Source organism: Nyctereutes procyonoides, unplaced genomic scaffold (genome assembly GCF_905146905.1).
Source record: "Nyctereutes procyonoides isolate TBG_1078 unplaced genomic scaffold, NYPRO_anot_genome, whole genome shotgun sequence".
Taxonomy (NCBI): domain Eukaryota; kingdom Metazoa; phylum Chordata; class Mammalia; order Carnivora; family Canidae; genus Nyctereutes; species Nyctereutes procyonoides.
Genome location: NW_026575104.1, coordinates 119,838 through 145,423, shown reverse-complemented (window position 1 = coordinate 145,423; position 25,586 = coordinate 119,838). Strand labels below are relative to the sequence as shown.

Below are 25,586 nucleotides of genomic sequence, written 5' to 3'. Positions count from 1 at the left end.
CTAGAATCTAGTAAGTGTATGTGAAATTCTACCATAGAGTTTGTTTTCAATCCACGTGGAGGGAAGGGTTCGAGGGAGGGGAGCATTATTACAGTCCACCAGAAGTGTCTCCTCCTCCGAGAGGCCATCGTCGTAAAGCAGGGAGTGAGATGGGGTGGACGCCGCCAGGTCCAAGTATTCCTAGAAGAGACAGATGGCTGTTCACCCTGGTGTAGGCCACAACTGGACTTGCCCCTTGCCCCTCCCCACCCAAAGGCAGAAGCCCTGGCTGAGTCCTACCCCATGCTGGCCTACTGGCCTCTCCCGGAGACTTGAAACCTTCACCAGACAGCCCCTCCCCCAGCCTCTGCTTCACTGGTGCTGTTCCACAGCCCTTGTCGCTTCCCCTAGAAATTCACCTTTTTGGGGGGAGAAATGTGCTCCTTCATTGTTCAAGTCCTGTCTCTGCAGCATGGTGGTATACCACACCCAGCACCAGGGACCTAGCCTGTTTACCAAACCCAAGGCTCTGGGACAGCTCACTCTAGCATTACTCATGTGGGAGTGTCAAAAAGCGTCTCCAACTTGCTGGACACTTTTCAGCTTTCCTCTGAGGACCCCTATCTTCTAGAACAGTACATCAGGGCTCAGAAATCTGAAGTCATTGATGCAGGTTTTGCATAGGATACTGCTATACACTTCAGCTTCAATGCAGGATTTCCCAGGGCCTGCCACTGCTGCTGCCCTGGTTAAATGTGTAAAGAATGGTTCTACCATTTTCCTGGCTGTTTTCTCAGCTCTGTTCTAGGAAGGCTGGCTCTCTTGGCATCACCTATTACTTTTATTTAAGGCAACCCTATATTCACAGGATTTGGAGGCTCGGCACAAACAGTGGTACACTGATGTTAGGTTTTATTACAAGCACCTTACACTATGCGTCTTTGTTATTGTGTATGAAGCAATGCCAACTTTTAGTAAATGTGTCAATGCAAAGATGAAACCCTGAAAGCAAGACTTGTGCCTGTCTTGTTTGCTTGTATCCCCAGCATCTGAGACAGAATATGTTACATAGCAGTTGCTCAGTAAGTATAAGTTGAAAGTTGTTGGCTTTCTTATTTACCTACAGAGTGGTAACCTGGAGCACACGGGCTAAATCTGGATTCCCAGATATGCTTTCCTTGGAGCAGACTGAGCTTTTGGAAATCTAAACTAGTTATTAACATTAGAGACTGGGAATCTTAACACAAATATCCTTTAAAATTTAGAGGACCTGACACTCTGGCTCTCATATTCCTACAGATTACATGTGGCTATGCTGAGGGGCCCTTCAGACGTGCCCCTCTGTTTTTGCCATGGTCCCAACTACTCCCTAGCCACTTCCAACCCCTACTTCAACTCCACTCTTTCATGTTCCGTTACTAAAAATTATTTTGACTTTGGATTATTTGCCTCCCACATCTGTCTGCGGAGAGTTCTAAGTATAAAGGGAAGAACCTTGGTTTCTTTATGATTTGAGAGGGGGCCTGGCTCAAGGAGTAAGGGTTTGGTTGCTGGCTGCCCTCAGGAGGCAGCATGACTGTCTCCCTTTGCATGGCCTTGCTCTGCCCCTGCACTGGGACCTCCATAGAACTGAGGTGAGGCTGCAGTCCCCCACTGCTGTGTTCAGCGTGCAGGTGGCCAACACAAGGAACTGGCTCCAGGTACTCACTCTGTTCTTAACCATCATCTTCTCTAAGTCTTTGCCGATGTCAGCAAACACTGGCCTCTTGTCTGGTTCCTGCTTCCAACACTGCAGCATTAGACCGTACCTGGAGGGAAGCACAGATAGGCAGTTATGACCCTGCAAGGATTGCCCGATCACAGCCACCACACTCAGCACAGTGCCTTCAGCCCAGAAGGCTCTGTTTTCAAACTCAAAGCCATTTCTGCATCATGACATCCTTCTCTGAGTTGCATCTACGGGGTCACTAGGCCCACTCAGGGTGCCTGGTGTTGTGGTCCGGCATCTTCTGAGTCTCCTTTCCCTTGAGAGAGATTTGTTTTCAATTCCTTTTCAGACATATTAGAAAACAGCTAATAGGATGCCAAGCCTACTATGGTGGCTGAGGGAGCAATGCCAGTCCTTCAAACACTTATGAAATATTAAGTGGTTGTAGAAATAAACAAGCAAAATATCTTCCAATCACCTGTCTTGTACCTGCCTCACTTCCTCATTTCTCTGGGTCTATGGCATGGCTGCAGGGGCCCCAGGGCTGCTATGTGGGTGTGCGCTGGGCCAGCTGCCTGCCAGACCAGGCCACCCAGAGAGATGGCACCTGCACTCCCTCATTTAGCCCTGAGCCAGGGTAGCCAGCACACAACAGATTTTGTGGAATGAATGGACCAGTGTGTTTCTGCCTATGATGGTCGCTTTCTCATGTGTTCTCAGCCTGTCCTCTGAGAATTGTCTGCTGGAACCACCATATGTGAAGACTCTGGGGCTCCTGGGCTGTGGTGCAGGGTCCTTATGTCTGCTACCTCCTGACCTCTGTGCTTCCATGTGGGGACTCCCCAACATGCACCTGTCGGCTCATTCTGAATTACCTGCTCCTCCTCAAGTATTCTGCAGGGACAGGCCTTGGGTTTCATCTGCTCCCTGGGTCTGAAGCACCCTTTCATCCTTCCCAATTGCCGCTCATCCAAATCTCCCCCACACCCTCAGGAAGCACACTCAGTCCCCAATGGAATCAGGGTCCCCAGCATCTGTTGTGGTGCCTAGTGGTGGTTCTCTGACCTCTGGCATGCTCTGCCCTGTTACTATCTACCACCTGCTTCACCCTGGGCTCGCGTCCAGGGCTGCTCAGGAGCAGGGAGGGAATGAGTATATTGTCTGTGTCTGAGGGAGGCTGGGCTAAAGCAAAGCCTGCTCACATCTCCTCGCTGCAGTTGTCAGGCCTCTCCATCCGGTAGCCTCTCTTCAGAAGGTTGAAGAGCCGCTCTGGAGGAATCCCAGGGTAGGGGTTGCCCCCCAGAGTCACAATCTCCCACAGCAGGACACCGAAGGACCACCTAAGGGGAGTGAGACAACCAGTGAGCGGCTGTCCTGGGCCAGCGGTGTCCTCCCCTCAGCAGACGATATGTCCATCCTCCCAGCAGCTGTTCACCCCACCAGCCCTCAGTGCAAAGAGCCATCTGGGGCCTGACTTCATGGATGGATGTAGAATGGAGGTGGGGTAAGCTGTCTGCCTGCCCAGCTCTCACCCCTGCAGTGCTGCAGCCCGACAGGGCCACTGCCCAAGCTCAGACGCCACACGCACGAGGGGTACTTGGCTGGCCCTGTGGAGATGCACCGAAGCATCGGAGACAGCACAAAGCAGCTGAGCAAGTGCAGCAAGGTGCAAGGCAGGGACCTAGGTCACGGGGATCTAGGCCATGGGACCCAGGGCTGCTTGCACCAATTCCTTCACCTTTCCTGTGGGCTTGGAAATTTTCATGAAATCTTAGAAGAAAAAAGGCCCTGACATAGAAAAATATTTAACTGTGAAGTGCGAACCACATTACAAAATAGCATTGTCACATGAGCCCACTTAGAGCAACAACAGCATACGCCTGCACATAAGGAGAACACTAGAAAGCCCATGTAGGCCAGGAGCTACTTAGAGGCAGTGGGATCCAAGTGACTTCCAGTGTCTTCATTACCCTGTTCTCTGCATTTTCCAACATTTCACATACTCTCAACATCGCTGGTTTGAACTGTTCAGGAGCTGCCTTTCCTCAGCTCACATTATTCAAGACATGCACGTCTGTTGATGGCAGCATACTGAGTAACAGGTCTGTTGTGCTTTTGAAAGCTATCTGGTCTTATGATTGGACCTGGAAGGCCAACTTTTAGTTCTCACTTTTTGAGCAGTTTGGGACTCACTCAAGGCCATGCTCCTTGTGGGTGGGGACCATTCTGCTCCCAGGGGAACTTGCCTGAGCCCAGCCCACACTCAGGTCCACAGCCGGGGAACTGCTTGGCTGGGCCTGGGTGGCATGAAGATGCCCAAAGAGGAGAGGGAGGGGCTGGGAAGGGGAGCAGTGAGCAGAATTTGCAGTTACCTGCTCATGGCTCTCATGCACTCCACTGCGACTCTCAGAACCACTGCACAGGTCCCTGCCATTTGCTGAATGAATATACGAAGCTCCCTCAGCTTGCAGGGAGGGGCAGCAGTCATTGCAGATGGTTGGTATGAGCCAACAGGCACTGGTGTCCCAGCCACGCTGCCCAGATAGTCATCGTGATAGTCATTGTGGCATATTATACATGTAACCTTGACCCCAGAAAAGCAACACCCACACTTACACATCACTTTGGGTGGTATAGATATGATCGAAAAGAGACTCAACTGCCATCCACTTGACTGGAATCCGACCCTATAAAGGGAATGAGGAAAGGCATTAACATCGCTCTGACAACACCCTGGGAACCAGGGGTTGGGGGTGTGGAGGAGGGTGAGGTCATGTCCCAGGCACTCCCGGCTCTGGAAGGATGCTGTGTAACGACATGCAGAGTGCTCCCAGGTACAGAATTGACAGCAAGTTCCAGAGGGTCTGGAACTCTAATCTGGCATGGCTGAGACACTGGAGGGAGTCAGCTGGCCTGCCCACAGGTACACAGGGCGTGCTTGTCATGCACTACATCCCTGCTGAGAAGAAACTGGCTGACTGGCTCACACCAGCCAGGTCCCTTCCCTACAGGCAGGTCCAGAGGGTTCTGGGTGCCCAGGGTGGTGAAGCCCAATGTGTGGGCAAACAACACCATGCAGCAATATCTCCCGATTTCTGAGGGTGAATGAGTTTGGGATACCAACTTCCAGCACTTCCATCTTGGGGACTTTTGATGCAAACCAATACGCTAAAGGCTTTTCTGAGACACCCCAAGGGAAGAAATCTGTTTCCATGCTTTGGGGCTGCTTCTTTCCCCATCATTTTATCCCAAAGCCCTGTGAGCATCCTCTGACACAGTGCCCCCACTGGAGAGGTGCTGGGGTCAGACCTAACAAGGCTTCCCATGCAACTTGACAAATAGCTTTTCAGTAGGTTAAGGATTAGGACACAAGTCAGCCAAAAATGCATGTGTTGGATTTTAATGCAACTTTTCCTATAATTTCTTTTTCCTTGAAGCATTTTTTAGGATTTACATCCTTAATGAAGGGTGATTTTCTGGGAGCATGTGTTCATAACAACACTACCTGCTGCCTGCACTCTCTAGGGGCCCTTGTGCTTGGATGCCGGTACTTCTCTGCTCCATGACACAGGCCATTCTTGGAGGACCAGTGCATCAATAGAAAGCCTCTGTCCACAGCTCTGCACGGGGCAGAAAGGAGGCTTCTCCACATCCCCTTTAGTAGTTCTGAGATGTGCTGTCATAACGGAAACCCCAGAAGAAACTAAACCTCATCCTCACAGCCTGTGGCAACACAGGGCTTCTCCTGACCCATTAGAGCAGATCTGAAATGTATGCAGCCACTTTTTAAATTTTTTCTCTTTTTTTATTTTTGTGCAGTTTCATTCTGAAGGCCAGGCAGCTGTGACTCTCGAACAGCCCTGTGAGTGGCCCTGTCTCATCTTTCACAAGAAGGCTGCAAGGGAAGGTCTGAGAGGGCAGTGGAATCACAAGCGTTAGGAGGAATGCCACAGGGAGCTGGACAAGACAGCGAAGCAGACTTCCTCAGAAGAGTCCCCAACCACCTATTTCAGAGGTTCGGAAAAAGCTGTCTGAGAACCTATCCTCTGTCTCTGGACTCCATCTCAGGGCCTCCCCGTGAACCTTCCAAACTCACCCAGCCAGAGGTTCCCAGGCCGCCATCCCAGGGGAACCACTACCTGTAAAGCAGTTCATTCCTCCCTGCCCAGAATGACTGCCACACTCAGGTATGTTGACTTCAGTCTCCTTTGAGTGAAGAGCTGAAGTTACAGAGAGGAAACAAGGGACCTTTCATCTTGTGGAAGCGAGAGGAACAACTATGGAGGAACTGTCATTTCTGCAGCACTAGGTGACTTTCCACAGTGTTGGTGGTTAAAAGCAAGAGAAGCCCAGGGGCCCCACTCCCTAGCAGGCCCTCTGAATGCGTCGGTATGGCCCTTAGGAAGAGAAGAAAGAGACCTGGGGGAGAGGGGAGGTCCTGAACTGGCTCTCTGGGAACCCAGGAATCAGGGAAGGGTTTGAAGATGAGGATAGAAGTTCATACTCTAAAACTCTGCTCTCTCCTCCTCGGTGTTCTAGGGGCTCTGCCCCTACCCACTGCAGGAACCCTGCCCCCTGCCCTCCACCCTGCTAGGGGAGCCCTGGGCCCTCCCTTGCCCCACAAGGACCTGGTACCTCGCTCCTCTTCACGTAGGAATCTTCCTCATAAACATCTCGGGAGAGGCCAAAATCTGAAATCTTCATCTTCCGCCCCTCAGCCACCAGGACGTTTCTGGCGGCCAAGTCCCGATGGACAAGCTGCAGGGAAGACAACAGGCAGGGACCCCTCAAGCCCGGGTCCCCATCGCTGGCAGTGGGGAGCCGGGGCTGGCATAGCACACACCTTCATCTCTGCCAGGTACCGCATCCCCCGAGAGATCTGCCAGGCGAAGGAGATGAGGTTGCCCGTGGTCAGCGCCCGCTCCTCGGGGTTGTCCAGGTAGCTGGAGCTTCGGCTGCCTCCACTGCCCACGGAGCCTGGACCCGCCTTGCGGCTTTCTCGGAGGAAGCCCCGCAGTGAGCCATACTTGGCATGCTCCACAATGAGGAAGAGTGGCCCTGGGGGCAGAGAAAGGGGGCTGTGAGAAGTCCGGCCAGCTCTAGGAGCATGGGAGGAGGCTGCAGGGTCCCCAGGCAGGCTCTGCATCCTACCAATAAGTGGGCAGAAGGACACAGCCATGCCAGTGGCCTGGGTGCCAAAGCAGCATGAGTCCATGTGTCAGTGTCTGCTCACTCGTGTGGCTTGCTCTCCTCACGCTGCCCATGCCACGGTGGGCTCCCTGGGCTGCTGAGCGCAACCTTCTGGGATGCCACTGTGCTCAGCACTCCCCTGAAAGGCACACTCCTGCTGCTAGGATGTCATGTCTTTCTACACCCTTTGCCTCGCTGCAGCACAGGCTAGGGATGGCTGACAGAGGATCTGAAGCCTCACATGGCACGTGTTCCCTGTTCTCAACAGGGCTTTGGCTGCCGTCTTGTCCCAGGCCCAGCCTCAAGTCCTGCTGGTGCCAACCAGCATCTTTTCTGCCCTCTCCCTGGTGCACAATGCCCTCTCGTACCTGCAACACACACATCTGTGCACAGGAGCACACACACACGGAGAAGTCCTTAAGTGGCACAGACCAGGCCAATCTCCTGTGTCCTTAGGTGAGAAATGGTGATGATGCCTCCATCATGCAGGGCTGGGGCTGGGGTTACTTGGGGGTCATGGTATGCCTAGTCCCCAGTAGGTGCCCAGGATACACCATCTGTTTCTAGAGCTCCCTGCTCTGGGGCTCCACTTGGAACATGGTGTTGACAAAGCAGGATGTCACCAGAGACCTCTGAGCAGCTGCAGCAGCTTAGGGAGCACCTAGGCCTCGGAGTAGAGGCATCATGCGAGCAGTCCTGCAGCAGCCCCTCCTGGTCCTCTCACCAACATACAGGAGGATGCACACAACTTTGGTGGGGGCCGGAGCAACCGAGGACAAGGGAGGAGAAGGAGGAAGAATGAAGCAGCCCAGAACCCTTAGCCTCCCCTGGGCAGCTGCCTGTCCCTTGGCCGGCCTTACCATCCTGGCTGCAGGCTCCGTACAGCTTGATGACATGCGGGTGGTTGACCTGCTTCAGGAGATTTAATTCTGATAGCAGATCCCGCAGCTCGCTTGGGGAAGCATTCTCTGAAATGCACATAAACACAGCGAGTTGCCAACAAATCCCTTCTGGAAGCCCCTTCTTGTGACCACCCCTGGGTCACCCGATCCACGTCATAGGTCTGCACAGACCCTGGTTATCTCCTTGCCTACTTGGTTTTAGCCTACTTGGTTTTAGACCAGGTCCTCAAGGACCCTGCTGCCTGGGGCTCTTGGCCTTAGGATGGTCAACAGTAGCCTCAAATGCCCAGCTGCCCAGCGAATAATAACCCTGAGGAGCAAACTTCCACATCAGCCAGGTCTTTCTATGGAAACCTTCCCAGGACCGGCTGTGTGTGTAAGTGGTAATATTTCCTTGCAATTGTCATCTTTCAAGGACAGTGGTACACAGACATTGTCCTCATAAATCCTTCTGGGAAGGTAAGAGGACTGTTTCATGTCCTATAACAGCTGCTGACCAAGCACTCAACAGGAGGTGAGGCCCTGGATACAGTTGGAGATTATGGGACTTCACAGAGGTGGCCTCTGCCATGTGCACACGTGCATCCTGAGGGTGAGCAGAGCTGTGCTTGGGCTCCCATGAGGAGCTGAAGCCTAAGGGGAGGGATGTGGGGTCAGAAGCCTTGGCTAAGCAGGCCTCCTGGGGCAGCTGCCCCACAGCTCACTGCCGAGCTGTACCACATCGCCACCTCTGGCCACACACTTGTCTGGAAATGAGAGGACAGCTGGGAGAGAGGGTGCTGGGCCCCATACATGGTGGCCTGGGGCTGGTCTCAGTGTGCCCCTTAGTGTGTGGGGTTTCAGGGGGGAGCACAGAAAGACACAGTCTGAGGCCTAGGTAAGGATTCAAGCACCTTGCACAGTGTAGCCCTGAGTGCTGCACTAGAATTCTCATGTGCACCTGCCGACTTGTACCCGCTGCAAGGCCACTGGGCCCTTGGTCCATGTGAGCCAGACTCCTGGCCTGGAAGAGGGCCATCCACCCAGTCTCTGCTCAGAAACACCAGTGAGTGTGTGTGTATATGGGTGAGTGTGTACCCATTTAGAGTCAGACTTGTGGCACGACCGGTCTCAGAGGCAGGGCACACTGGGGGCCACTGGGAATTGGGCCAGGTAGGGCCCCAAGAGACAGGGGCCAAGCCTTACAGGTGGCTTCTTCACCAGGACCACAGGGGCACCTGGTTGAAAGGGATGAATGGGGCAGACCGGGATGGAAGAGCTGTCAGTTCAAAACCAAAAGGCCTTTTAATTTTTAAAAAACTCAGATCTATACCCAACATTGGTGCAGAAACAGCACCATTCTAGAACCTTCCCAGTGATGAAAAGTTCTCTTGCCCTGTTTCTCCAGGGACTACCCTGGCCCTTGTTATCTGTGATGGTGCATGGGGGCATCTCCAGAATGCAGCCACTCAAGAATAGCAATGGGGGGGGTGCTCTTTAGAGGGCCCTAGGCTGGCTGCCACACCATGGTTGTCAGGGTGGCTCCAGAGCCACCTGTGCATACTGCCTGGACAGGTACCTTTCAGCATCTTCACGGCAACGGTCGTGTATCCTGCTTTGCCTTTTAGCTGGAAAGCTGTTGCCTTAACCACTTTTCCAAATTCACCTTCTCCCAGAGTTTTTCCAAGAACTAAGTTCTTCCGAGGGAATTCCCACTTAGGATCCTCCTATGTGGGGTTGGAGGAAAGGGAAGAAGAGGAGAAGGGAGAAAGTTGGTGAGGGTAAGAGGAAAAGAAGAAGACAAACTCATAAATTAGTCTCCAATGGACAAGCTCTCGTGTGCAAACTGCCACCTGGACTAGTGGGCAATGGTCATCTACCTGCACTGAGAGTGGGACCCCACAGTTGGGCAGGACCTGTACCTTACGGAAAGATAAACGTTGCCACAGAATGGCCTGGACTCTGGATGCCTGGATCCTTGCTTGTCCCCAGTCTACTGAACATGCCCTTGGCCATCTCGGGCCCATGTCCTCATTTCTCAAACAAGGAGTTTAGGGCTTACTAAGGATGTAGGGGGTGTTCACATAGGAGTGTGGCGTCTTTCCTGGGAGTTGAGCCCAAGCTTCCTGGTACTGTCCACAAGCCACTGATGTCCTACAGACTACGGCCCAATCTGTCCTCTCCAGAGATTCCTAGGACCCTGTTGGCATTAGCAGCTTATGCTGCCTCCCAGAACAGGACCCCTAACTATGGATGGAAGCGTCCTTTTCTGTGTGGTGCCCCAGAAAAGATATCACTAGGGGGGTTGGAAGCCTCCATCCTGACATGTGGAAGAGGCTATTCCTCTCATGGGACTCGCCATTTCCTTGAACCTGCATCCACCTGCTACCATGCTCCCCTCTACCCATCCTGCCTTCCTACTAAAATCCCACTCAAGACTACTGTGGGGGGGGTGCCTGGGTGGCTCAGTCAGTTGGGCATCAGTCAGTTGAGCCTTTGGCTCAGGTTATGATCCCAGGGTCCTGGGATCCAGCCCTGCATCAGAGACTGCTCAGCAGGGACCCTGCCTCTCCGTCTCCCTGCCACTCTGCTTACTTGTTTGTGTGCATGCACAATCTGTCAAATAAATAAATAAAATCTTACAAAAAAAAAAGAAAAGAAAAGACTACTCTGGGACATCTTCCCAGACCCCAGCCTGGCTCCAAATCTTTGAACTCTGACCAGGGAGGCTGAAACCTCCCTTCATGTGCCGGCACTGGGCATCTATTGCCCCAACTCTCCCTGCAGCTGGAGGTGGGTGTGGCCTGGGGGTGCTGCTATGATGCACCCTGCCAGACTCGCCTGACCCCCACAGATGACACCATTGGGTCCTCCGGCCCTGCCAGGCAGAGCCATGTTTTCCAATACCCAAGTATAGCTGTGTTTGCCCTGTGGGCAGAGGTGACCTCCTTTCAGCACTGTATCTAGGGCTCCTGCTGGCCAGCTCCTGGGCATCCTGGTGTTGTCTCGGGTTCTGCAAGAACCCACAGTCAGGGTGGAGTCGACAACATCATCATTGTTACCCTCGTGTCCTTCCTCCCCATTGCACTGGATAGGCATTCGCTGCATGTGGAAACTGCACTAAGCATGTGTGGATAGCACTGATTTGATTTTCTTTAGGGACATTAAAAATTCTCTCTGCTTTATATAAGAGACAACTAAGATCAAGCAGTTGAGTAATGTGTCCTCAGAGCTGGTCAGTAGGCCCTGGGCTGCAGACTAGGCTCTGGCTTCTCCATGCTGAGGGCCCAAGCTGGCGTAGGCGGAGGGTGGTGTATGTTCACTTGTACAAGCACCTGCCAGCACTGCCCTTCCTGTGTACCTCACTGTACACTGCCTGGGTTTATAAAGGAATCAAGTGGCTCATCCCAGAGGCTGGCTGTGGTGGCAGAGATGCTTTACAGGACAGGGATCACATCCCATCTGTGTAGCGACGGGAACTAGGAAAGCTAGGAGAGAGGCTGCAGTGTCTGCCACCAGTGGGAATGGCTCCCATGGCCCAGGCCCACACTAAGGGGTGAGCACCCTTGGGTGGCACCTCCAACAAACCTTAGCCACCTCCTAGCCCTGGTTGGATACTGCCAAAGGCCAGTGGGTTCCTGAATTTTCTGCTTGGAGGCTCTAGTCAAGATGCAATGTTCCCTGCCAGGCCTTGGGGGTGGAGCTTCTATTCACATGCACATCTTCTCAGCCCCTCTTAAGAACCTGGTTTCCTGGAGCACTTGGGTGGCTCAACTGTTGAGCTCTGCCTTTGGCTCAGGGTGTGATCCTGGGGTCCTGGGATCGAGTCCTGCATCAGGCTCCCTGCAGGGAACCTGCTTCTCCATCTGCCTAGGTCTCTGCCTCTCTCCGTGTCTCTCATGAAAAAATAACATCTTTATTTTATTTTTTTAATTATTTTTTAATTTTTATTTATTTATGATAGGCACAGAGAGAGGGAGAGAGGCAGAGACCTAGGCAGAGGGAGAAGCAGGCTCCATGCACCGGGAGCCCGATGTGGGATTCGATCCCGGGTTTCCAGGATCGCACCCTGGGCCAAAGGCAGGCGCGAAACCGCTGCGCCACCCAGGGATCCCAAAAAATAACATCTTTAAAGATTTTAAAAAAGAACCTGGCTTCCAGCTCCTCAGCAGTTGCCAGCAGGGATACAGAAGAAGCAGGGCAGGTTGATGGCAGGCCTAGCAAGGAGGAGGTTCTATGGAGTACCCAGTAACTATGGGCCCAGGCCCTCCCATGGAGAAGGGGATGGGAGCCTGCTGGCTCTGGCTGGCACTCTCTATCAGGCAGCTGGTTACAGAATCCTGGGGCCTGCCTCCTCCACAGCTGGACCAGAGGCCCCATAGCACCTCTTTTTTCACTCCACAGATGAACTCCCCTCCCCACTGCTGCCACCCTGGTCCAGCCCCTGCCCGCCACCATCTTTTGCCTGGATGAGGAGAGCGCCTCATCATAGGGCTCCCACTTTTGCACCCACCCCATAGATGTTTCCACAGAGCAGCCTGCAGAAATGAAGGCAGAATATAGGCTTCCTCTGCTGAACCCCTAAGCCCCAGGGTCCTATCCTCTGAGAATAAAGCCCACAGGCTTCCTCAGGATCTCCGCCCAGTTCTTGGGGCATCCGCAGGACCATGCCCTATCAGGTATGGCAGGCCCACCATCCCAAATCTCAGTCCAACTAAATTAGCACTTATTCTCCACTCTGCTAAACTGCCCCTGTGCCTTTGCAGCCCTCCGCCTGCTGCCCTCCCTAGAAGGCAGCTCCGCGAAGACTGGGGGGGTTGCTCACAGCATCCTCCTGGTGGGTGGATGCATTAGCTGCCTGTGGGCTACAGGACACTCAGCATCAGGGTGCCCTGTGCACCCCTCCCCACACCTCCCAGCTTCCCCAGGCCGGAAGGCAGCCACCTGCAGGGCCTCCAGGAGGGTGGACTCTAATGGCGAGGACCTGCTCAGAGCCTCACCGGGATCTTGAAGGCATTCACAGAGACCTGGTTCTCCCTGGAGTCCAGTGAGGGCGGGCGGGTGCCTGATGAGGAGCAGCTGACTGGGAAGGCCTGGGCGGGCCGGTGGAAGGTCATTTTGGTGGAGGCGATGGGCGGCTTGTGGGCATTCTTGTGGTAGCGGTGGATGCAGAAGGTGGAGAGCAGCATGGAGACGATGAAGGAGAAGAGCACAGCCACTGCAATCGCCATGCGGCAGAACCTATCACACGGTGGGTCTGTGGGCAGGGGTGGCTGTGAGGGGCAGCGCTCCGGAAGGGTGCCCCAGGATCCACAGCTGGAAGGCTGCTGTGGCAAACTGAGCAGCTGGCAAGTGCTGCTGGCGTCAGGATGTGAGAGACATGCAGACACTCACACGGCACTGACTATTTGGCGGGGACTGTGCGTTATGTTTGCCCTACAGAGACTGCTGTCACCCTCCTACAGAAGGGCCAAGAGGTCCAGGGAGTTTAAGCAGCCTGCCTGAGGTCACACAGCAGAGGCAGCATATGCAACGACTGCACCGGCCGTGGAACACTGCACCAAAGCCAGCTGGCCCTGGAGCACTGGTGGGAGGCAGTATTTTCTTTATGAAACTGGGAGAGGGAAGGAAAGTGGCTCTGGACCTAGCACCATGCAGCAACAACTCAACTAGGAGAAAAAATCCTTGGGCTCAGTCATGAAAGCTCCCCGGGTGCCCAGGCCCATGCTGCCCACTGTACCTGCTAGCATGGAAGGAACATCTGCAGGCTGGGGCTGGCAGGGGCGGGGGTTCTGATCTATGGTGCTGGGGCCCAGACAAGGCCCTGGGCAAGGACAATCTGAGCAGATGCCGAATTATTTGGTGGAAGAACTTTCTTTCTTTCTTTCTTTCTTTCTTTCTTTCTTTCTTTCTTTCTTTCTCTCTCTCTTTCTTTCTTTCTTTCTTTCTTTCTTTCTTTCTTCTTTCTTTCTTCTTCTTTCTTCTTTCTTTCTTTCTTTCTTTCTTTCTTTCTTTCTTTCTTTCTTTCTTTCTTTTTTCTTTCTTTCGTGGAAGAACTTTCCAGCCCAACTTTAGTCACAGAACTTTGGGCCAGAAGTCACTCTGTAGAGGCCCTGACCTAGATCTGTCTACACAGATTGGGGAATCGAGGCCCAGAGGAAAGGAAGAGGGTCTCTTGGGTTTCACCTGCTTTCCTGCAATTTCCTCCCTGGCTCACTGGGGCTCAGGGAGGTGTGGGGAGCCCTGCCCGGCAGCAGTGCCCCCACTACCCACTCACCCTGGCTGTCTTCAGGCTCGCAGAAGCACTTCTTCTCTTCAGGAAAACAGTTGCAGATTCCGAAGCCAGCTTTTATCCCCCAGCGGTCCCCTGGCTCATGCCCACCGATGATGCTGCCACCCCCTGGTGACAGATGCAGCCCACTAAGCCTCCTGGTGTGACTGGACAAACCAGGACCACCCAGGCGGAAACATGAGAGGTCCCTCCCCACATGATGTCAACATGCTCAGACTTGGGGAGGGCAGTGAACTCTGAAATCTGGGAAACCTGGGCAGGAATCAGCACAGTCTGCCCCCAGTCCAGGTCCCTGGCACCAGCAGATGGGAGCAGGAACCCACAGGCTGCCCAGGGTCCTTGCTGAGGTTACTTTACAAAAGCACAGAAGGGGCAGCAGGGAGACAGGAGAATCAGGGGTTAGGAGCTGTACCCAAGTCAGCTGGCCAGAGAGACACTGGAGAGTGTGGGTCAGGGCACCAGTCTCCAGAGTTTTGATGGAGCAGAGCCCTTTATTCCAAGGAAATGTCAGAAAGTCTTGGTATATGAGACTCAGGATGAGGCTGGTCTGGCTGAAGGAGGGGTGGGAGTCCAAGCCTCTCCCACTGGCTGGCTACCCCTACCCATGCCAGGCCCTTGAACTTGGTGGGCCCAGTGGTTGCTTACGGAGGCAGTCCTGGGGGCAGATGTTGACATTCCTGCGCTCTACAGCATCGCAGTGGCCATCAGGGCAGGTCTTGACATTGGGGGAGCAGGTGGAGAAGTTTCTGGTGATCCCTATAATACACACGGCAGGCCAGTCACTACCATTTGGGAGTACCCGCCTTGGTCAGACTGCCAGAGCCAGAAGGCGGCATCCCAGGGCCTCCCTGGCCAACTCTGACCCCTCCAGAGGAGCAAACTGAGGCCGGAGCAGAGATTCCATAAGTGGGATCCTTGTGGAGGGCACAGTGTGGACCTGGCTGCTGTCTATGTACCAGTCTTACTGCCTGGGGCCACATGGCCTGGCCTGGGGCCTTCCAGCTAGAGCCTCTCTGTCTCCTGCACATCCCAACTTTGGCTCAGACCTTCCCAAACCCAAAGGGCCCTGCGGTCCCACAATGATGAAGAGCCTGAATGTCCTTGTGCTGCTCATACTCTGCACTCATGCCCACCCTCTCCTTGCATCAGGAACTACAAGTGGGACAGGGCTCTGGACAACAGAGGTGCAGAAGGGAGGGCCATCATAGCGGCCAGCAGGCCCACATGGACCCCATTTCCACTCAGCCACCATTACCCCTCTCAACTGCCTGGCCATAGGCCTGGCTCTGTGTGGGGCCTACCTTTGCCATCTCCCTGTCTCCACTCGCACCTGCCCGTCAGAGAGCCCAGGCCGCCGCACTCTTCACACTCAGGCCGTCTCTTGCTGACTGCACAGGACAGGGGGCAGCCTGGCTCCTCAGCCACATCTGCAGGTGGCAGAAACTGGTCAGAGGGGGCTGGCCTGGACCCAGTGTCCAGCCAGCATCCAGGGGCAGAGAGAAGCCTCGGTAGAGCCTTTCTCATGGGTGAGCCCAGAAGGGCAGGAGTGCCTTAGCACTAGGACACAGGGCAGTGATGGGGCCCCTTGAAGAAGAGGGCTGGGACCGCAGTCATGGCAAGGTGGGGTAAGTATGGAGGGAGGATGTGCAGTGGCTAGTGGCTAGACTCAGCCAAAAACACACACGCCAGTTAAACCTGAATTTCAGATAAACACCGAATACTCACTTTGTGTAACTGTGTCTCTAACACCGCATGGACACCCTTAGAAGTCTGCCTTCTAAGAGACTCTGCAAAGGTTACGTAGGACGTACAACAAAAAATTGCTTGTTCCTTACCTGAAGGTTAAATTTAACCAGGGTCTTGTGCTTTATAAGGCAGCCCTGAAGCAAGTGCATGGACAGAATGCATGGGCAGTGGTGATGGGGAGTAGTGACCATCTACTATGCAGTCACTCTGGGCTACACTGTTTTATCCTCCCAGCCTGGCTATGCAGGGTGCACTGTTATTCTCACTTTATAGGGAAGGATACTCAGGCAGTCTCAGGGACGTTACCAATAGGCGAAGGGGGGCAGGCCTGGCCCCTTCTGTGTGTGAAAAGTCCGTAGTTCTACCACACCCTGCCTGTCCTGACCCTCCATGGGGCCCTGGTACTCACATGTCCCCTCCACAGTGACGACCAGCAGGGCCTGGGTCTGCCTGCCGGTTGGCCGGTCGGCAGCCACCACTGTGTACTGGAGTTGAGAACAATCGAGCCGCTGCAGGGCTTCCGTGTCATTCACATACAGGATCCCTGTGGTGTCCTTGGCTGACGTGACCACCCCCAGGATGCTGCAGTTGGCGCTGGAGAGCTGCAGCTTGTACTGCACGTGGATGCCACTGAACTCCTGGCAGTTTTCCACACAGACCTTCCCAATCTAGGCATGGGGCACAGGGAATGCCTCAGTTGGGTGGTGCACTGGCCTGTGCTGGTGGCCGGAGGGGCTTCTTGGCAGCCTGAAACCTGAACAGTCCCCTACCAGGTCCAGAAATGACAAGTCCCTGTATTCCATGCCCCTGGAACTGGCAGACCCATCTACTTGCCTGGCCCTGGTTCCGTCCATCACACCACCGCCCACCCCTGCTCCTGGGAGCCAGAGGTGAAAGGACACAGGGACTGAGGTTCGGTTTAGAGACTGCCTCAAGAGATGCCCCTTCTCCAGCTCATTCTTTTTTTTTAATATATTCTTTTAAATTTTTTAATTTTTATTTATTTATGATAGTCACACACACAGAGAGAGAGAGAGAGGCAGAGACATAGGCAGAGGGAGAAGCAGGCTCCATGCACCGGGAGCCTGATGTGGGATTCGATCCAGGGTCTCCAGGATCGCGCCCTGGGCCAAAGGCAGACGCCAACCCGCTGCGCCACCCAGGGATCCCTCCAGCTCATTCTTTATTCACTCACTTGTTTTGACATGAAGGCCGAGTGGGTCCCTCCCCTCACCTCTTCTGGCCAGGCCACATTTGTTCTGGGGACCACCAACTGCCACCCTTACTCCAAGTGGCTAGGGTGCTCCACCCCCTGCCCAGGCTACCTGCCGGGGCAGTGAGAGCACTGCACTGGGGGCCACATGATTCATGTACCATAGTTGCCTGTCCTACACTCCAGGGGGCCTTCCTGGGACTGTGGCTGGAAGCCCTGGGAAAGACAAGATGCTTCTCTTGGGGATGCTAGGCTGGTAGTACCATTGCTGGGTCCTGGAGCTGGGCAGCTGAAACTCTCCTTTCTATCCTTTGGCCACTTGAGTTAGAATGAGAGTTTCAGAGGCTTAAACCCAGACTCTGACTAGTTAAGGCTGGGGGGCAGAGGGCAGGGGTGGGGCAGGGTGAGGCTCTGCTTGCGGCCACTTAGCAGGTCCCTGCTCAGCCTTGCTCAGGCCCAGGGCAGAGCCATGCTCCTCTATACCCAGGCCTGACTCCACAGCAAAACCACCTCGTGGATGGTGGCTGTCCCAGCACATCCCCATATAAAGTGTGCTGGCTTCCACTCCCCCATGTGGTCCTCCAAATTGCCCAGGCCACTATCCTCAATTTACAATCATAAAGCCTGGAGAGGGGGTGAAAGATCACAGTGAGGGTGAGGCTAGATTGGGACTCAGGTCCCTATGATTTTTGAGGGTGTTGGAGTACACGTCTTCTGCAGTGCTTGTTCCCATTCAGTAGCTCCTCGGAGACCCTTCGGGCCCCTCTGCCTTGCCACCTCTCACCATTCTTGACCTCTGCCTCCATAAAAGACCTTGGATGGCAGGTCAGGGAGCTGGGACATGTCCAAGGGTGGGGTCCTTTGTGTTTTGGACCTGGGTGTCTGTCAGGGCTGGAGGGGGCACGGGAACCAACCACAGAGACAGGAACAACTGGAAATAGCCCTAAGCAGGACCTTCTGAAGGGGATGTGTCTGAAGCCACTCCATCAGGAAGGAGCAGAAAGTCCTATGCATGCTGCAATTCCAAGTATAATGACAAAAGTCCTTAAGAGAAATATTCTAGAAAGAACTGTATCAAAATGATAAGCACTAGCTGACAGGGTGAGAAGGGATCAGTCCTCTCCGTCCCTTGTCTTCTTTAATGGATACTTATTACTTTATGTTTTTTCCACTTCTCATTGTTTTCCAACGACAAACACAAGACAGGCTCTAGTAAAGGCACTTGCAGCAGGTAAAGTGGAAGTGTTCCCAGCCTTTCCCCGCAGAGGGCGCCACTGCTTACTGCCTGCATTTACAGATGGGCAAATTCCATTAATGAAAATTTGGTTTTGAACGTAAGGAGCCACATGAGGCCCGTATTTTTACAAACCACTTTCTGGTTAATAATTTACCAGGAAGGGATCCCTGGGTGGCGCAGCGGTTGGGCGCCTGCCTTTGGCCCAGGGCGCGATCCTGGAGACCCGGGATCGAATCCCACGTCGGGCTCCCGGTGCATGGGGCCTGCTTCTCCCTCTGCCTGTGTCTCTGCCTCTCTCTCTCTCTCTGTGACTATCATAAATAAATAATAAAAAAAAATTTAAAAATAATTTACCAGGAAGATTTAAGTCTACCATATGTAGATCTAGCTGGCATTGCTCTTATGTTAGGACAAAACGCGTTTTAAAGATAAGAATGGAAGAGGGCAAAAAGGAGACCCCTGGTGCCCACCACCCCTGCCCAGGACTCTACCAACTCCGCCATGGTCCAGCTTCCCCAGACCTGTGCCCATGGCTCCCCCTGGGCCACTCTGTGTACTCACTCCAGGGAAGGAGGGTCTCTCAACCCCAGCCCTGCTTGCAATCTGTTAAACAGAGTGCCCTCCCATCGGGGGTCCTCTGCCCCTGCAGGCCTCTTCCCAGGCCAGGCATCGGGCTGCAGGCTCACCTGGGCAAAGCGGCGGGCCCGTCTGCTCACAGTGAAGGTGTAGGCGCTGGGTAAGTGCAGGCTGACAGGCAGCACCGTCACGTTGAAGTGGAGCAAGAGGATGTCCTCCCCGGGACCCTGGAAGTCCAAGTCATTGACCAGAACGGTCAGCTGCAGGGAGCGGCTCTCCGAGATGGGGAGTCTCCGGTTGAGAACCAGCCCTGTGGGTGGGAGCACACTGATGACTCCCTAATTGCTGCAGGCCTAGGACCACTGCTCCATGCCACTGCGGGCCTCCTCCCAGCCACATGCCTAGCATGCACACCCATGTGTGCAAACACAGACTTTCACACTTATGCTGTGTGGATAACAGACTTGGCAGGTGGTGTTAAGTTAGAACCACTGTTTAAATGTTGGCCCTGTGCTGAGCTGGAAGCCAAGAGAACCCTTCATAGCTGGGAGGTAACCTGTACCTATGTGTGGTATGTAGGTACATGTGTGGTGGGGTGTCTGTGTGCGTTGTGTATAGGGTCTACATGTGTACATGGAGTATGTATGTGTGGGGTATAGGCATACACAAGATAAAGATCTACCACCACTGAGGCCCTGGGAAGACTATACTGGCCTCCATTCCTCCAGAGCCTGGAGCCTGCACGTTTCTGTACCTGCTATATGCCACGGCTATGGTCCTAGTTTTGCAGAGACAGAACGATAGGGGAGGTTTTCGTACACATGCTGTATACAATGAGTGAGCCTGGGCAGGGATAACATCTTCCCTTGTACAGGCAAGGAGACTTTCAAAGGCTCAATGGGGGTGGAGAGGATGAGAAACAAACAGGATAGGTCCAGGCACAAAGGGGTAATGGTACCAGCGGTTCTGGGATCCCTCAGAAGCAGATCTCAAAACAAGGATTCAAGTGCAAGTTGGGTATTTGGAAGGTGATTCTAGAAAAATAAGGGCAACAGGGTGGAGGAGGCAAGGCAGCTGATGAAGGTGCCCCAACCTGCAGGTGAGCACCATGCATCCCTGGAGCTTAGTTCTGTGGTACATTCCAGAAGCCAGATAGGACAATCTTTGTGGAATCCTCTGACTCAAGCACACAGAGCTGCCATTATATACTAACCTACTAATAGAGAACTATGGGGACAAGGGAGAAATAATCCCCAAGCACTTAGGCACCTTGGGGGCCCACAAAGCAGAGGCCAGAGGAAGGCCCCAGGCAATGATGTCTGTTTGTAGTGGGCAGTGAGCCCTGGCACAGTCAGCACTTCCTGGACTGGGAAGTCCATCTGCCAGGAGGCAGCTCAAGGAGAGAAGAAAGCCTGTAAAAACCCACCAGTGTGGCCAAGGTGAGCCCAGTAAAGACAATGAAGGGCTGGGTAGGGTGGAAGGATCTGTAGCCTGGGGCTCAGAGGCCAGGACAGGTGTCTGTGTGTGTAGGGTGCTGTTGGAAGAGTGGACTGCCAGTTCCCTAGGGGGCCCAGCCAGGCCATGCCTGGCCCCTCTTACTGTAGTCATGCACAGTTGCCCGCACAAAGCTGCCATTGGCCTGGACCAAGGTCTCGCTGGGTGAGTGTTCCACACGAAATGTCCGGAGGGCCCAGGCATCCCCAGAGAGTAGTGTACTTGTGTATCGCCTCAGGAGCTCCCCAGATGCTGGTACCACGTCCGCGTCAAAGACATGTATTGTGGCCACCACAGTGCCCTGCAGACAACAGGATGCCAGTCAGAGCTGGTGAGAGGGACCCCTCTGAGACCCTGGAGCCTGAGACTTCAGAAGGGCACATGCCCTACCGGTGGGCCAAGCTATGTAGTCAGAGCCAACTCTAACAACAGACTGACCTGTGTTAGAGTTCCCATGGGGTCCCTTGCAAGTCTGGCCCAGTCACCATCCCTAGGCCACTGTGTCTCACCTGTGCAACAGGTGTGATAGGCATCTACAGACTTCCGGTAGGAAGAGACTTTTAAAGCAGATGTCCAGGTGCTCTGCTGACAGGCTTTACCAGGTCCCTTAGGAGAACAGTAGGCCAGGCCACCCAGGGTGGGGTTAGCTCTCTGTCACACTGAGATAGTTGGCAGAAGCAGAGTCAAGCCCCGGTGTACACCAGAATGTTCTCTTCCAAGTACCTTCCATATACCAGGCTGGAGGGGATCACAAGAAAAGTTCAGAGCAGTCACAGGGCATATTTGCTTTCGCTGCTAACTAGACTCTGTTGTTACCCCAAGGCAAGCCCTTTCAAGCTTATGGGGTCTTTACCAATGAGCTGTGCTTTCCTCCCGCCAGCCCATCCGCCAAACCAGCACCCGGGGTGCGGGGTGCGTGGAGAGGCAGGTAACACCCAGCTCCCATTGTGCCCCTCGCCGGCCGGCTGCAGGACGCCCAAGGCCCAGCAGGTGGCAGTCACGCTCCACCAGTGTGGACCAGCGCCCGGGCAGGCCGCGGTGGGCGGAGCCGTGCAGGGAGATCCCAGCCAGAACCGCTCAGGAGTCTCTCTCAGACCTCCAGTGAGGGCTGACAGCGGGGGAAGGGAGCGCCCTCCTGGGCAACTGTCCTCTCCCCGCCGCGGGGTAGCACCGCTGTGCCTACCGGCAGCGGCACAGGTGCGCCCCGGTACCTGATGCAAGCGCTTGGCCTTGACAGCCTGGTCAGGCACATGCTAGGCATCCAGGGTCCCCAGACACTGTCATAGGCCAGCGGGGCTGGCCTCCCCTCTCCTCTGCTACCCCCGAGACAGGCAGAAAGCCCCAAGAAAGCCCTGGGCCGGCAAATGAAAGACACATATCTGGAAGGATGGTCAGCCACGTGGCTGGATGGCTAGACGGACGGACCCTGAACAGACCCAGAATAGATGGTGGGCGGAGTGGCAGAGGCCCAACAGATGGACGACAGACAAGACACAAGCACAGGCGAGGCAGACAGGCACCTCCTTCCTCTTGAACTCCACCACGGCGCTGGCAGTGTCGAAGCCCCCGAGGGAGGTGGGCGCCGAGTCGTCCTCGTCATACACGGTCACGGGGAAGGGCACCATCACCACCTCCTCTTTACGCGCAGCGACGCGCACGGTGCACGCGGCCACCAGCTCATACTTCTCCCGCAGCTCACGGTCCAGGGCCCAGCGCGTGCTCACCTCCAGGCTGTCCGGGGCGCAACGGAAGGGCAGATTCTCACCTACACACCAAGCAGACCAGGAACCCCAACATGACTTCCCTCCAGGAATCAGGGTGAGCTAGCTGTCTTTTTCTGGGCCCGCCAGGAGTGGCTGCAGGGGAGGGGGGCTCTGCGGGTCCAAGCTGGGGACCATGCCAGCCCTGCCCTGAGCTCCTCCTCCCCGGCTCCAGATTGGGGGAGGGGCACAGAGCTCCAAGCACCTGTATGCAGTGATGACTGTGCTCTAATGAGCTTTTCCTGTGCCTGCCAGTTTCCCCACCTCCATACTGATGGGGGAGGGGAACACCAGCTCAACCAGGCTGTAGGCCCAGAGATACAGCTCCTAGCACTGGCTGGCTTTTGAAAAAAAAACAGGCGATTTTTAAATTACGGAACTAGTACGTGCTCATTTTAGAGAACATGAGAAATAAAGCCACTATTCCACCATCTGAAAACAAACACGGTGGACTTTTAGTGTGTGACTGGAAGTTAACACACAAATGCTTCCAATTGCCTTCTTTGTACCCCTGCTTTACACCTCCTGGCCGTGTGATCCCAGACTGGTTGTTCCGCCTCTCTGTGCCCCAGTTTCCTCACCAGAAGACACGATAGATGAAGGCTAACATGCCTGCTCCTCACTAGGCACTGCCATATGGTCAGTGATTCGTGTATCTTCCCACAACCTGGTGAGGGGAGGACCAGTCGTGATAGCACACTCTTCAATCCAAGCCTGTCCTGAAATTCATCCTTCAGGAATAACTCATCCTTCAGGAAAAAGGGGGAAATGCTGAAGGCTTGAAGGTCCACACTGACCACCCTCACAGCCAAGCATGCAGGGTTATGTCAGCTCCACTGCATGGGAGAGCAAGCATCCCTCGGTCCCTCACATCAGAGCCACATATTATATGTGAATTACACCTGGGAAATGCTTATCATATGTTTCTCTCTGTTGTTTATGGTTACAAAACACATGCTCAACAAAATTTAATTATGTAATCTTCATGAGGAAGGGCAGCCTGCTAAACCTGATGTGTGGCTGACAACCTTGCACAAAGACATTTAGCCCAGCTGCAGGGCAAATGGAAGGAGGCTGGGGGAGTGGATGGCTCCTTTCCTTACCTTACTGAGATCTGCTTTAACATCATTGCCATGTGTATGCAATTAAACCTGCTGTGAATCCACGTCCCCCGGGCTAGCAGTGTGACTTCTGTGTCCCACCTCCTTGCTTTGGATATTTCGATGGTGCCTCCTGTCATGGATCTGTTCATGTGGCTTCTCTCAACTCCCTCGGGATCTACTGCCTGCTCTCACCTTGGCCAGCCTCCCCAGGGCCATCTTGTGGCCAAGTTGGCTGCCCTTGCAGCTGCTCAGGTGGAATCCTGGAACCACACTGACTCCCCTCTTTCCCTTAACACCCACATCCAACTCATCAAGGAATCATGCTGGATCTTCCTTCAAAACATGCCCAGAAGCCACCTGCTTCTCGCTGCTCTGTGGCTTCCACCCTTCTTCCAGTCTTCATTCTGTTGCTTAGGGATTTCTCAGGTAGTGACCCTGCTTCCACCCTCCCCTGCCCATACGGAATCATTCCTAGCATAGCAGCTGGAATAATCCTTTAGGGGTAAGGCAGGTCTTGTCAGTGCCACCCCCTATAAGCCTTCCATGACTCCCCAGTCCCTCAAGGGGAAATCCTCAGGAACTTCTGTATCTTCATGTGCCTCTACTCTCCCCAGTCCAGCCACACAGTGGCCCCGCCACAGCGATCAAAGGGGCTAGCGCAACTTGCCTGGTGCCCTCCCACCTTGGCTCCAGTGCTCCCTTCCCCAGCCAGGGCACAGAAGACCACAGTCTCCACCACTCCACATTCCTGGAACTTTACTTCCCAACTAGCATGTTCCAGAGATCGCCTCCATTGCCTTGGCATGAGCATGGCCTCCACTTCCCAGGGGTAATGGAGGCTCTAGGCAGGCAAGATTGTGACTTATTTTGTTCACTGTCACATCTTTAGCCCTTAGAACGGTACTTGGTTCATGACAGGCACACAAGAAATATTTCTGGGATATTAAATGAAAGGATGGTGTGGTGGTGAAGAGTATACCAGATGGCTGTCAAGAGCTGGCGGTGCCATACCTGGCACACAGCAGCACCAAGGGTCACTCTGCGAGGTCAGCACTCACCTTCTAGGAGCTTGTAGGACACGCTGATGTTGGGGCAGAGGAACTGCACGGGCAGCAGACGGAATTGGTGGAAGGTGCCGGGAGGCCTGTTCTCTCGAATGCGGAAGGAGACACCAGTCTCAGGGAAGCAGAGCTCCCGGGGTTTGAGGGAACCACAAGCTGGGAAGGAGGTGTTAATGAAGGAGAAGTACACACGGGCACAGCCTGGCCACTGGCACTCGCCCTCACGCAGGGATGCAGATGACAGGAAGACCTGGACGTAGATGGTGAGCACAGGGAAGCCGCCATCTGTAGACAGAGAAGTCAGGCCTGGTGGGGCATCACCATACCAGCAGGGGAGGGGGCAGGAGCTCCAGGGCTGGTGGAAAGTCCAGTCCTCACCCTTGTCCACAGGGCTCCACTGGGCTCTCTACGCTGCCTGGCCACCTCCTGCCTGCCCTGAGCTGCCCTAGACCTGGTGCCTGTCTCTGCTCATGGTCCCATGGTTCTGCTCCCTCTGCCTTGGGTGCCTCACAGGCCTGCCTCTCTTGTCATTCAGGTCTCAGCTCAAATACCACTCCCTCAGGTGCTCTGAGCACTGGGGTCTACTATTCCTCCTATTTCTCCCCACCAGCCTCTACTGCATCATTGCCCCCTCAGAGGGGTGCCCTGAGTCCTGGGTCTAATAGCAGGTGGAGAGCTTTGCCAGGCTGGTTTCTACTTTGCATGCCGCACAGTACTGCATGGGGGGGGGGGGTCTTCACCCTCCCCAACCCTCCCCAAGGGCTTTCCTCATCGGCACCACTGCAGAGACACACCCATAGACAGAGGACAGACTTTCCCAGCACCTGGAGGGGGGAATTTCCAGCAAACTCCATCATGGAGGCTCTTTCTCCAACAAGGTCTGGATCTCTGCCAGAGTGATAAGGACTCTTTCCTGGGTCCTCTCTCTCAGCCCCAGGATAGTGGCCACTCCCCTATGTTTGCACCTCACCCTTCATTCTTACACAGCAGGGATCATACAGGAGCCACCTTCCCGAGCCTCAGTGTGGGTGTGATGTGGGCTGTGAGAGAAGAAGACAGGGTGGGGTCAGGCAGCTTCCTTACTGCGGATGCTGAGCTTCTCCCAGGTGCTGTGATCCAGGCTCTGGTTAAGGTAGAGAAGGCCTGTGTCCTCCTCGATGCGGATCCAGTCGTTCTCATGCAGCCTTGCACGGTAGGCGATGCCGTAAAGGTGCTGGCCTAGGCGGAAGCTAGGCACCTCCTCGGGGATGTCCCGCAGGGCATGGACATAGAGCAGGGGCATGCCAGATGGCTGGCCCACATACAGCTTCTCCCAATAAGCATCCCTGGAGAAGTAGAGTCCCAGT

General features: G+C 54.4%; 1 protein-coding gene across 2 annotated transcripts; it reads right to left on the bottom strand.

The window, feature by feature from the left end:
• LOC129514783 (proto-oncogene tyrosine-protein kinase receptor Ret-like) lies at positions 1-25,586 on the bottom strand. Of its 2 annotated transcripts, XM_055333488.1 has the most exons (18): positions 25,324-25,586; positions 24,238-24,396; positions 21,837-22,081; positions 20,422-20,617; positions 18,933-19,132; positions 16,206-16,464; positions 15,352-15,477; positions 14,696-14,806; positions 14,036-14,158; positions 12,759-13,015; positions 9,338-9,485; positions 7,738-7,845; positions 6,531-6,745; positions 6,323-6,445; positions 4,304-4,374; positions 2,890-3,027; positions 1,688-1,787; positions 1-180 (listed from the first exon to the last, which is right to left on the bottom strand). In XM_055333488.1, the coding sequence occupies exons 1-18, from the start codon at positions 25,520-25,522 to the stop codon at positions 1-3; spliced, it is 2,958 nt and encodes a 985-aa protein (XP_055189463.1). In that variant the 5' UTR covers positions 25,523-25,586. The 2 variants fall into 2 exon arrangements, with proteins under 2 accessions (XP_055189463.1, XP_055189464.1); XM_055333489.1 differs by lacking the exon at positions 24,238-24,396.